Source organism: Vespa mandarinia, chromosome 4 (genome assembly GCF_050613455.1).
Source record: "Vespa mandarinia isolate Hongniang chromosome 4, ASM5061345v1, whole genome shotgun sequence".
In the NCBI taxonomy this organism is placed as follows: Eukaryota; Metazoa; Arthropoda; class Insecta; order Hymenoptera; family Vespidae; genus Vespa; species Vespa mandarinia.
Window position 1 is genome coordinate 10,076,978 of NC_140813.1, and position 14,163 is coordinate 10,091,140.

Genomic DNA, 14,163 nt, shown 5'->3' on the forward strand with positions numbered 1-14,163 from the left:
AAACGTTCGCTATAACAATGTGGTTACGAGAAGTTTGCAAGTGTTTAAGTTACATGAAATTATGATAGTGATGTTTCTAATTATGATTCAAGAATCGTTTTGAAACTTATCTTCTATTTCCAAATTCAACTAAGGAAAAAATGGTTCGTTAAATATTTTTCTACGTATTCGTTTATTCCTCAAAATATCATGAAATATTGAACCATTTTATATATTCATTCAAGATTCGAAATGAAACAGAAAAGGAGTCCTATTTGTTTTGTTCCTTCTTGAGTGAAATGTCATGGTGTTCGGAAAAAAAAAGAAAAAAAAAAATAAAATGAAAACAAAAAGATAAAAGAACGACATTTAAAATAGATTTATTTTTTATGTTTCAATAATACTATATTTCTAGCAACACATTTGTTAAATGATCCAATCACAGTAGTGTATAACAATGTATTTTTCGCTTCTATTCAGTTTTCGTAAATCAATTCCGGTGTTATATTCATCACATTTGGTGATCAAAAACGTACGAATCGGATTTCAATTGAAAAATCAAATAATCCATTAGTTGAAATTTCGTTATTTTTAGTGAACGTGAAACTTATGTTTGTAATCGTGTTACCTCCACTCATGTACAACAAAAATTTCATGACGACGAATTGGAGTTCAGATTGTTCATTTATAAAAGTTAAAAAGGGTAGACAGACTTAGACAAGGGTAATACATTAACTGTAAAAATCTGTAGGGAAAGATTTTACAAATTCCGTTCACGTCGCGCCATTCCACACGCGTTATTACCAATATCATTTGTTAACATTTTTTAAACTCACTATCCCTTTGACTTTTTCGATAATGTGACTGGGAGTGTCTTCGCCATAGTTAGAAGAAGGGTGTCTATCTGGGTGCCTGTCGATATCGTTTCATAAACTTACTGGTATCCTTGGAGACTTAAAGGAAAGAAAAGAGAACTGTAAAGGAGGTGAAAGAAAAAGAGAGAGAGGGAGAGAGAGAGAGAGAGAGAGAGAGAGAGAGAGAGAGAGAGAGAGAGAGAGAGAGAGAGAAAGAGCTCTGTGACACAACAACGTGTCGGTATACCACAAGCTTTTCAGAATAATGAAATTTCATTAATAAAGCTTTTTCTCCTTCACAAAGTATTTTTTTTTAATACAAATACTAACATATAAAATAACTAGATCGTTCTCTTATTCAAACTTCAGTCTTCATTGTCTTTTTTAAGAAAATATAAATCTCTTATGAAAATAAAAAAACGATGTTCTGCCTCTTCGTTAGAACAGGTATTTAACTTTTATTATTTCATTAAAAGAAAAGTCGTTATATTACTCATAGATATTCGTTACGTCAACGTTATACTTCAATATTATCTCATTTTCCGTATCTCCTATTTCTCTCGTTTACTCTCTTCCTCCGTTGCAAATATATTTCTTTATATACAGCGTTGTACTAATTAGCATTGTATTTATGATTCTGGGTCGATTTTTGCGTGCGTTATATTATCCGACTTATGAATTTCATATAAAAATCAAATTGATAAAATCTTTCTCGAGTATGAGAGATTAAAAACGATCCTTATTTATTTTTATTACTTTTACGAATTTAACGTTGTAATTTCGATTGCGAGAATTAAACGTCTGATGTAATTCATTTCGGTTTTATATAGTTCTTCTTATTAACGATTACTTTTGTATTACGTTTGAAAACCCAGTTATATACAAGAAGCAATCGATTCTTCTTTCTTGTAGGCACACCTATATTTGAAACAGAAAAAAAAGGAAAGAAGGAAAAGAAAAAAAAAAAAGAAAGGTATGAATTTCAAAGAGATAATTTTTCTAGCTACCTAGAAATACTAATTAAATTCAATGTGTTATCCGATACATTCATACATTACTTTCATGAAATTATACAACTGAATTGAATTATACTGAGAGGAAGTTGAAGAAGAAAAAAAATATTTACTTTCCCCTTTCATAGCTTCGAATTTTAATTTTGTTTTTTCTTGTTTTTTTTTTTGTGTTATTTTGTTTTGTGCACATGGCCACCACCTCTGTTATTCCTATTCGATAGATGATCGAAGGACTATGCGTGTCGGATCAAATTCGCCAGAAAAATGCCTGTTACTATTTTGTTGGAAAAATCAATGACATCGAATGCACGCAGAATGCACGCTGAATATACGCTTCGAATTGGTTCGGTAAAAGAAACAAACGAAGAATTCATAACGGCCAATCAACGGGACAAATTGATAGTGAAAAGTCAAATAAATTGTTATGTCTGTGAACGTGTAAAACTTCTTTTTTTTTTTTATGGCTTATCGACATCTGTGTATAGTCTAAATTTGTGATTCGCAATCGATTATCGTTCCTGTTTGAAAATTGAAAAAAAAAAAAAAAAAAGAAAAAAAAACAAATAAAAATATTCGATACGAAAAGCAATATGTTACGTAAAGATTAACGACGATTGAAAATTAGTTATAATTGGCACATATATATATATATATATATATATATATATATTACATTATTATAGTACACTATTATAATAGACTATATATATCGTAACAATTTACGTTATATTTAATGTAATTAAATTGAATCGTTGAAGCTGCGTATAAACAATAAATCGAATCGTACGAGTTAAGGATGATTATACAGGCAAGCTTCCGCTATTAGAACCATGATAATGGCGGAATATTCTTTAGAGATAATTGCATCGGTTTCAGGTAATTAGCAGCCGATGAATAATTATTGCGAACGTAGTAGTTAGGATAGGTTCGATGAGCGTTCTCATAGCGTTCGAAATAAATCGGAAGCAAATGTGTAAGTGCATTCGATTCTGAAGCATATTAATCGTAGTAATATTTTTCTATACGATTTCTCGCGTATATAAATAATATTATTTTCTCTATTAATAATTAATCGAGTGAACAAAATATTCGTTCTTATTGGTAGAAATTACAAAGCGAAAAAATCAGTTCGAACAGATAAAAAAGAAAGAGAAAGAGGAAGAGAGAACGTTTTTCAATGAATACTTATATCAAAGAGACAACAATGTTGAATTAAAAGTGATTAATTGTAACAAACTGAATTAAATGAAATTGCAACGTACGAACACTAAAAAAAAATCTTGCATAAAAGTATTTCGAAGAAAAAAGAAAAAAAAAAACAATAAAAAAAAAAAAAAGAAATAAGTTCGGCGCTGAGTAGCATTATTAAGTAAACATTAAGAGTCTAGATATATCGTTATTAAACGAAAATCAATCGGACCCTTGTAATATATTCTTTATACGATAAAGAAGAAGCACAGTCGTTAACAGAGTCGTAAAAGGTGAACTCTTGGTTCGTATCTTATAATGTACATTTGAGACACACGTTTAAAAGAGTAAAAAAAGTCAATTACTTCGGTAAAAGATGATATATGGATCATGGTAAGTCTTAAACGTATCATCTTGGTCAAGGTGAAAAGTAATCGATGTTATATATAAATCAACAAACAGTCGTAAATAAAGAAGGCTTTTAATATAGACAGCGTTATGAACTATCTTCTAGTTTAATGTAAATTTGTAACATCCCTTTGTAGGTTCAATTAATAGTTTTATTCCGGATATACTAAAGAATATATAGCGCTTAACTAAGGCAATGATTTATTAATTATTGCACCACCGGAATTAATTGGTATGGGAATAATCATTTGCTAAAGGTCCAAATCCTGGATTTCTAGAAAGAGGGAACGTAGAACGACGGGGAAATATTTGATATATATACATATATGCACATATGTATATATACATATCTATATGTATGTAGATATTATTGATCGATTCTTGGAATTTCGAAGATAGAATTTACTATTTTTCTTTTTCTCTCTTTTTTTACATGAATTTCTTCTTAAAACGTCATGTTCACAATTATGTCAACATGTTCGCAAATTACAATTGACAAAGAGCTTAATTAAGATCGTACCTTTCTCAAGCGCGTAGACGTTTTTGTAATATGATCACGACGTATTACATACTTATATCACGTATGCGCATACTACACGCTTATACTACATAAAGCTGTCACTGTTATTTTATCGTGATACAAGCTGTCACTTGGAAAATAATAGACAGCTCCATTGAGATTGAAAATGAGTAGCAAACGAGATTTACCGAGCATCGAATGAAGAACGTTATCGAGTCAGGTAAAATATCGATTCTACGAACGATTCCCTATGTTACATCGTCATATGCATGAGTGTAATAATTTATTATCACGTTGACTCTGTGACAGAGAGCGAGAGAGAAAGAAAGAGAGAGAGAGAGAGAGAGAGAGAGAGAGAGAGAGAAAGAGAGAGCAATTACATTAAATCGAGAAATCACAAAGCAGATATCGAAAATGTACGAACATTTCTTCTTATTTATTAACTCTCGCCTCACTTGATGAATATTTGATACATATTTGTATAAACATTGACAACTGCATTGATCTGCAGTTTTTCTGCAAGTGGGGAAAGAAAAAAAAAAGAAAAAAGAAACGAAAAATAAAAAAGAAAAGAGAAAAGACAAGACCGAAAATTAAAAAAAAAAAAAAGACATTGAAAAGAATGAAAATATTTCTTAAAGAGCACGAACGTAAAATGCGACTTTTCATTAATCCTCCCAAGTACGATTTCGTTAGTTGCGAGAAGATAGCAGCTCTTAATTAATTTGACTCAAGACAATATTTGAGTGGCTCTTCCTCTCGCGTTTACCATTAAAATATCTCCTATCATTTCCCGAGGGTCTTTTTCAAGCATTCCCCAAAGTCATAGTTGATAGACCGTCTATCAAATTCACACGAAAATTTAATTACAAACCATCGTGGAATGTAGACACGTTTCTGTCATTGAGATCTTTCATCTTTTTCACTTGTCATACATTTTAAAATGATTTCCGTCGTAATACAGATATGAAAAACATTTTCAATTTGTTGCCGTTCTTGTTTTCTCTCTCTCTCTCTCCCTCCCTCCCTCTCTCTCTCTCTCTCTCTCTCTCTCTCTCTCTCTCTCTTTCGAATTTCTTGAATTGATTTTCAATTCGTCCTGCATTGATAAGACGTAAATCCAATTAGGATCATTGATCTGTGAAATACCGTCGGCACATCGAGATATTTCAAAGACGCTTCGTAATCTTATTTTTCTTTCTTTTTTTCTTTTCTTCTTAATCTCTTACGTATCTTATTTTATTATTTTCAAAGTTAACGTCATTTTGATTCCTGGATCCTGGATGTATAAGTTTACATTTTAAATAATGACTATAAACATTTGTTTAAATATTATGGCTAATACGTTTATATAATTAATTAATTGGATTTTGGCTTGTATGATCAAATAATACGAACTCGCATATGGCCGAAATTATGAAATATCATTCTTAAGTCTCATATGAGAGATTACACCTAAAAGATCTTGAGAAGTTTTTTTAATTAATTCTCATCAATAAGTTAATAATAAAACAATTAAGTCAGTCCTTGATAAATCATTCACGATAAAGCCACAACTTAATCACGATCTCAGATATTTGTAGAGCAATTACTATAAAATAATCGAAGCGGCAAATATGCCATTTTCTGACCGATATTACATTATATGTATAAAGTTCTCTTTCTCTCTCTCTTTCTCTCTCTTTCCCTCTCTCTCTCTTTTTATTTCGTTAAAGAACAATAATATTATTATAAACAAAAAATCAATTTTTAATAATCGCATTTTTGTATATGTACTTGTATATGAACTTGTGTGAGCAAATGAGTGAGAAAGAAAGTTAAGAAAAGTAATTCGGATCAATTCTTTCTTCGGGGTGAATTAAATTTCCAATTTTCGATTCTCTTTTATAGATTTTGAAGTTTCCATCGCCGAAGGGAAAAAATTTGACGGAGTTGATACGGATAAAAAACGAACTTTATTCGGAATACAAAAGAATCTAATCGCTAGTAGGTACTATTGCTTTCTAAATTCTAATTTAAATCCTCGTTCGTAAATGATATAATTTTGTGGCGATAGAAGAAAAAAAACAAAAAGAAGAAAAAAGAAAAAATTAACAATATGTAAATAAACCGAAGATGTAAAATGTAGATACAGCTGTACGATTTTACAATTAATTTTACTTTTACAAGTTTCACGTCACAGAATGTTTTTGATTATAAAAAACTTTCTTTATCACTAGACACTACGATACAGTACAGTATCTCGGATTTCCATTTATTTTTCTTTTTTCAATGATTTTATTATTTTAACCATGCCATCACTTTTCTGTTCGGTTGTCCGTCATACATTTCAACGATAACGAATAAACGAATAAACTTTTTTGATGTTTTTCATATTCGATTTTATAAAAAAAAATACTAGAGACATTTTTTGCCAGGAATGATATCGTAATAAAGTAAAAATGAATGTAAGATCTAAAATCGAGAGGATGATTACAAAGAAAATTTCGATAGTTGTCAAAAAGTATTTTAATACTATAGTATTCGGTATTTCGCTTCGAGATTCGTAAGAACTCGTTGAGATTCGCTTTTAACTCTTATACGTACAGATATGTAACGATACTGTAAAAGCCTATCAATTTAAAATCCATTATCTTGTAATTTAATATAATGTTCCAAGCTTCGTCTGGAAATATAATGGGACGATGTTCGACATTATTCGGTATAAGAATAAATTACATAATGATCCTCTTTTATATGCGTACGCCATATATATGTACATGTGTGTATGTACGAGATGATACAATATATCGAGGATGTATAAAGAGAAACTAAGAGAAAACACTTCCAAAAGATATTATCATAGCACTGTTATAATTAATCAAAGTTAACGTTATAGTCATCACGTTATAATTATCGTGTTGACGTGGATATTTAATTTTACAAAATTAATTCGAATAAATTCGTAAACCCTCAGAATATTCAAATACCTTAGGAAACATCGAATAACTCTGAGAAGCATTCTTCTTCGGACATTCTCCCGAGAGTCGGTTTAAAAATTTCACTCGAATTCACGTAATACATAGTTATGCAGGCAAGGAATTCCTTATGGATTATAAGTTCCGTTACTGCGACTTGCTCTTAGTGATATTACATTATGATAATATAATTCAATATTAAATGACTTAAAATGACTGATGCTTCCTTTAACTTAAAACTCCTCATTTGTCTATCTCCTTGTTAATCTGTGATCTTGTATAAAAAAAATTATCATTTTTTCAAAAAGATGGAATAAGACAACTTCAATGTACATAAATAGATATCTGCACAAATGCAAATTGATAAATCGTACTTGAATGACTTTCAAAGATTTTGATTAACGTACAACTATAATCTTTAAAGAACATTTTCCATTTAAAATCGTCGCACAGTAGTCCGACCTTTTTTTCTTTTTCTTTGTTTTTCTCCCTCTCATTCGAGAAAGAACTGTGCGAGCAAAATGAAAGCAAGGATAAAATAGAGATAATAGAAAGAAAAAGATTCTGAAAGATAGACTTTCGTACTCACGAGTATTGTCGTAGCGTATGCCATTGAGTTCTTCGAAGCAAGGTAATATGGCGAGAGTTCCCGGTGACGTATATGGCCAACAGAGTAAAGAATCCCAACTAACTTCGCAACCCTCACGACCCTCCGTAGCTCCTCCTTCCTCAATTCCACCATTGATGACTAGATGTTGGTGTCGTTCTTCTGACCGAGCTTCTAGGTCTTGATGCTTTCGTGCGAAGCACTTGAATTCTTCCTCAGAGAAGGACTCCTTCAAGTCGTTAATGTAGTTCAAAACGTTTTGCACGTAATTACTATCTATAGGTTCGTCGCCGTTCGATGATAGCCAACTAGCCATGTCTACTCTTTTTCTCTCTCTCTCTCTCTCTCTCTCTCTCTCTCTCTCTCTCTTATTCTCTTCCTTTAACTCTACAAACTACCAAGATTCAACCGATCGGATATGGTTGGAAAAAAAAGGAAGTTGACAAATTACGTGAGGAGAACCTTTTAACGAAAAATTGCGTGCATTCTTTTCTATTTCTCTTTTCTATTTTTAGTAAGTACTTTTCTCTCTCTCTTTCTCTCTCTCTATATATATATATATTTTTTTTTTCTCTTTGTCTCTCTCTCTCTCTCTCTCTCTCTCTCTCTCTCTCTCTCTCTCTAGTTTTCGATTATCCTTTAAATATAGTATCAAGTATGGATATAATTTTTACAAGTTCTCATGGCTTATGAGTTTATTCGAAGCAAAAAAGAAATGAGATATCCTCTTCTTGTTTTTGATTTTGAATTGGGACGGATCCCACAACATCAACGTTTGCTGGTATTAAAAGTCGTAGAAGTTGGTATGATGCGGCAAAAGAATTATATACTCTTTCTCTGATATTCCTTATCTGGTTACAGCAAAAGTTCATAATGTCAACGATATGCCCTCCGGAAATCGGTCGTTCTTTTTATTTCCCGTTGCTGCAGTATTTACGTTGTACATACGTGGAACTTCGAATTGATGTCCACGGCAAACTGTTTTTAAAGTGCAAACGAAAGAAAAAAAAAGAAAAACAAGAAAGAAAAAAAGGAAGTCCATTAAAAATTGATCTTCAGTCAATTATAAGATGAATGAAAAATAAATAATAATGTCAAATATTTGCGTTATTATACTGCAACTATATTTTCTTAGGTCGTTATCTCATGTAGTAAAGTTTTTGTAATAACGTTTTATTTTCGTGACGCGAATCTCGATGGCAATCACTTCTTCTTTCGTTTTCTCTTTTCTTAGATGGAACAGAGAGTTTCATTTTAGAGCCCATTATCAGTAAAAAAAAAAAAGAAAAAGAAAAAGAAAAAAAAGGAAAAGATTTCTCGTGAAATCGAGATATTTTAACCTTTGAAAACAAAGTTGTAATATAACACTATCGATGAGTATCTTACTTTTGATATGTAATCAAAGTTAAATAAGAAAATGTTTTTTTTCTTTTATCGTTAGGAAATATTATCCTCTCGCTTTGAACGTCATAATTTGGATCACAGGATGTTCTCATAATACGTATGTACTATAGTTTATTGTCCCAATAAAGATCAGAATCGTCTACTCGATCAATGAATACGATTCTTGAATAGCATCTAGCGAAACTCTCGAAACGTCAAGCGAATTATCGATCCTCCACTCGAAAGGACGTGCATCTGTTAACCACCATGCGTGATCTGGTAGCACCTTCTCTCAACACAAGACAATTTGCTTCTAACTTCCCCTTATCACATATAATGCGTACTTTTCATAAATATCTAACATCGATATACTATTATTAAAGAGAAATATATATATAATATAATAATATAATAATAAATATATATATATGTATAAAAATAATAAAATTAAAAAATCGTCAGTAAAAAAAACGTTAAGATTTCAGTTCCTTTTAAAACGGTTTCAAATAATCAAGGTAGAAGGCAAGTTAGATCACTACGATTAAATAGAGATGACAATTCCTTTACTCAACGAGATAAGATATTTCGAAATTCTCTAAACGTTATAAGATAATTTTCTTAATGAATCTTTTGGGTTCGATAGTATCGTTTAAAGTGACTTTGAAAATTTTATGTTCAAAGACATACTTGGTCTCCATAGAATAATTTTATTTCTCCCTTTAAGATACGAGAGACGGCTTTCAAAGGGAACGATGAAAACGAGGGAGAATGAGGAACTCTCGTCCGTGACATAAAGTTAACAAAAGTACGCTTACACGAATAGTCCTCGAAACTTCCGCTGATATTATTCTCCGAGTTCTCTGCACTCGTGATCGCGTTTATGAATTCATCCTTATTGTTAATGTTTTGGTACCACGCGACGCAACGTACGGACAGACGGCATATTACTTGAGAATGAAGACATTGTAAATATACCTATAGAATAGAAATGAATTATTTTCTAATCGTCATTGGAGGATAAACATAATGTTTTACGTGTTTATATCTGAAAGATTAAAAATTTATGAACTTGAAAATTACTTGAGTGAAAATATGATTCTTAAAAATCACTTTATTATTTTAAAATGTCTTAAACATATTTTATATTTTCTCACTTAAATGAAATTTCATTTCGATTTTTTTTTCTTTTTATTTTTTTTAATTAATTATTATCTACTTTCTTAATGGTTTCTCTTTTCTATCTCCTCCATTTGACGTACCTATCTGGCAAGGAGAGATCGACGATTAAACGCTTCATGAGAGCTTTCGCTAGATCTTTCGCGAGAGCTTTCGTAACTCGAGTTAATGGACCGCCCATTTAACATTTGTGAGCGTGTATACGTGTGTCCCCTTCGAAATTCTGCAAATGGAGTACGATCGATTTTTCCTATTTGTATCCTACGTTGTCTTTCTAATTTTATTATATTTCATCCGAATTATCCCGATATCGGCTTTTTTTTATATCGTTTTTTAGATCATTTCATCTTGTTTATCAATAGAATAATGTCCCAAAATATCTTTTATCTAATACCTTAACAAAAAAAAAAAAGAAAAGATAAAAGAAAAGAAAAATGAAAAAAAAAGAGAAAAGAATTTCATCATTACGTAAATTAATCAAAGGAGTATGCAACAAGTATCAGAGCTCGGAATTTTTTAATTTATCGATGTGGAAGATTCTTTTGAAAGAATATATCGAACTCGTTGAATTCTCCAACTTTACAATTACATACTTTCGAAAGAAAAAGAAAAGGGAAGGGAAAAAGAAGAAGAAAAACAAAAAAGGGAAGAAAAACTAAAGTAAAACAAAATTCTCTTAGTAAAAGAAACTAAAAGAAAACTAAAAAAACAAAAAAAAATGGAAAAATGATATTACGCTGTGGTTTGTCGATGTGAACTTAAAATAAGTGTTCTCACACTAAAATGATACTCGAATCCTTCGATGAGATAAGAAGAAGAGACGGTACACGTGGTCGTAGAACGAAGAATAATAAAAAAGGAGTCCGTAGAGTCAGCGGAATTTGCGGATAATATACGGAAATCGCGAAATTCGGAGAATGCACCACGCTCTTGATATGGATTTCCGTCTGCACCTGAAGCCGGTGAGGACGACTGCCTCTCTCGACGTCGCGCGTTCTCGTAGAACTCTCGAGGAAGAGAGAAACGAGGTACGAGGGGGAGAATGTCTGTTTCTCTGTTTGTCTCTCTTTCTCTCTCTCACTCTGTCTCTTGCTCTCTCTTTCTCTCTCTCTCACTCTGTCTCTTGCTCTTTCTCTCTCACTCTGTCTCTTGCTCTCTCTCTCTCTCTCTCTCTCTCTGCCTTGCTCTCTCTCTCTTCCTCTCTCTCTCTCTCTCTCTTTCTCTTTGTATATAGGTGTGCACGCGTATGTGTAGAGGAGAAAGAAGGGGGAGCATGCGCTGAGGTCCTTTATCATTTTGCGCCTGCGCAAATGAAACGCGCCGAAAGGACTCTCTCGAGCGTAAAAAGGATAAAAAGGATTATAAAAAAAAAAAAAAAAAAAAAAAAAGAAACAAGAAAAAAAACAAAAGAAAAGAAAAAAAGACTGAAAAAAAGACAAAATAAAGACAAAAAAGGGTGAAACAGAAAAACGAAAAAGGAGAAAAAGAAATAAAATGGATTTTACTTTGTACTGTTCCTCATATTGCACTCGCGGAATAATTAAAAAAAGGAGACAAGTGTATGCAATTTTATTTGGATAAAACAATAAAACGATTCGACTCGCGCTTTCTATAGACAAACAAAGCTATTGATATTTCGTTAGATTTATTTGATTGTTCTTTAAATTTACAAATTTATATCAAAGGTGTGATAAATTTTATCGTGCCGATCAACGTGAGTAATTCACGATGATAAAGTTTTCTAGATGGAAAATGCCTTGTCGGCCGAGATGTGTCATCTAAAGTTGGATAAGTAAACTTGTTATCAAGTTCGATAGATCCAAGTTTAACGGGAGCTTTTCTTCCCGAAAGATACTCTCTTCGTTTCTTTGGTTTTCTTTCTTTCTTTCTTTTACTCTCACCTCACCTTTCCTTTTATTTCTCCCACTTATTGCCGAACGTTCTCTTAGATTTTCTATCAAGTTATTTATAATATTATTTATAATTTTCATTGGGAATAGGATCTAGTCATTGCATTTCCATTTACGTATATGGACTATAAATTCGTAAATGCAACGAAGCATAATAAAATAACGGGACCGGATCGTAAAGATTCGCGCATGGATACGGGGAAGAGAGAGAGAGAGAGAGAGAGAAAGAGAGAGACAGAGAGAGAGAGAGAGAAAGAGAAAGAGAGAGACAGAGAGACAGAGAGAGAGAGAGAAAGAGAGAGACAGAGAGAGAGAGAGAGAGAGAGAGAGAGAGGTCGAGCGAATAAATCCTGAATGAGAATTCGTGGGGGATGCTGTAGAGTGCATGTGCGTGCGCAAGCACAGACTAACGTTGTTAAAGGGAGTACAAGCTCAGAAAATAATGATTCTTCTACATGTTCATGTGCAAATTTAGGTAAATTTGTATTATCATCCCTCGTACGTGAAATTACATACTCACCGAATTCGAAATGAAAACATTGAATAATTGTTTTTATATGTTCGACTGAACGTCGAGATCGATTAATAATAAAAATGTTTTCATTTTCACATGAAAAAGAAAAAAACAAATAATAAAAAAAAAAATTGTTTTAAAGTTCAAGAGTCTTATCGAGTTACCGTCACAGAAAATCCATCGTGTCCATCTTTGTAAAGGAAATATAATATTTCCATGATATTAATACAGATTGAACAGAGCTGGTTTGACAACTTGAAAAGGATTATATACAATCGTTTGACGTATTTATCCTATAAAAACTTATCCACAGAAAATATTCCTTTGCATGTTTTCGTTAAAGTTAACGATAAATCATTATTTAGAAAAAAATAAAAAAAAATGCTCAATCTACGAAAAAGTAGTAGTCGTTTTAGTTAAAAGAATTTTGCTTATCTGGTAGCGAAAAAAAACATATATAGTGCGTATGTAAGGGATAAATATGTATGTACCTATTGCATGTAGAGTCGTAAAAGTAACGCTATCTTCTATCAACTGCTATAAATTTGAAATTGATCGCCAACAATTTTACGATTCTCTCTTGGCCGTTTAGTATCTCTCAAAATTAACGTCCTGTCTACGAAAAGGAACTAGATTATAGGTAGTACGTATAACGTTAGATACAATAAAAAATATTCTACATATATTCCCCTGATTATATAACTCGTTTATGATTTTAATAATATTTAAAGACTGATATCGGGTAAATAATATAAAAAGAAAACTTTTCTCTTAACTGTAATAATTCATACGCTTAAAGAAGAATCAAGTTATATAAAGTCTCTCAGTTTAGCATTCTGTCATGGTATACATGAAATATTCATTTAGTTGTAATGGTAAGGAAGCAACTGTCGAAAGTGGCACAGAATTGGTAAAGGTGTGAGACATTATTTTAAATTTAAATCGACAGAAACTGACAGTCTCCTATAATGAAACGAAGAATCCTTTACCGCGATACTATAAAGTATTAACTGTCAATATGAATCGCATCTTATTCTTAATAATCTATATGAAGATTGGATTATACAAATTTACAAATAAATAACATAGATCCGATAGGATATATTAGATTATTTATTATTGCGTGAAAGTAATAACACGAATTTGAAATATTCGAAATTATCTAATAATATATTTTGATAAATCGTTTGACACGATAAAGAAAAAATAAAAAAATAATAATAATTGTTTTAAAATATCAAGGAAAACTGAAATATTTTCGACTTTTAAGCTACGTATAATGATTCGCAATAAAAAATACGCTTTTTAAAATTATTACACATACATTTTTATATTCTCCCATGATCTTTTCCTTTGCATAAAAAGACAGAAGAATAAGAGAACAATTTTTTATAGCTACACGTCTGTATAATATTACGACGGTCGCATAAATAATTTAATCGTTAAAATTTTAATATCCGTAAATCGATGTCAACGTTGTAAATCCATCATCGGTCAATCTCAACATATAACTTAACCTTTATAAGGCATAGACACTATGTTATATATGAGTGCTTAGAAATTTCTACGAAACAGTCGAAATCAATTCGATTGAAGTTCGATACCCAACGTAAATCACAGAAGACATTTGAATTTCTCATATATATATATATAT

At 31.4% G+C, this 14,163-nt stretch overlaps 1 protein-coding gene across 6 annotated transcripts in view; it reads right to left on the bottom strand.

Moving 5' to 3' along the window:
- Dh44-R1 (Diuretic hormone 44 receptor 1) overlaps nucleotides 1-14,163 on the bottom strand; it is a 28,355-nt gene that overhangs the window by 9,004 nt on the left and 5,188 nt on the right. For 4 of the 6 annotated variants that reach the window (XR_004838529.2, XM_035869254.2, XM_035869261.2 and 1 more), the window contains one exon: nucleotides 7,509-8,504. Coding sequence is in view for 5 of the 6 variants with exons in the window: in XM_035869254.2 (XP_035725147.2) it covers nucleotides 7,509-7,842 (334 nt within the window). In the remaining variant the exon portion in view is untranslated. Of the gene's footprint in view, nucleotides 1-7,508; nucleotides 8,505-9,724; nucleotides 9,885-10,862; nucleotides 11,080-14,163 lie in introns of those variants that run through there. The other 2 variants (XM_035869258.2, XM_035869260.2) reach the window with 2 other exon arrangements.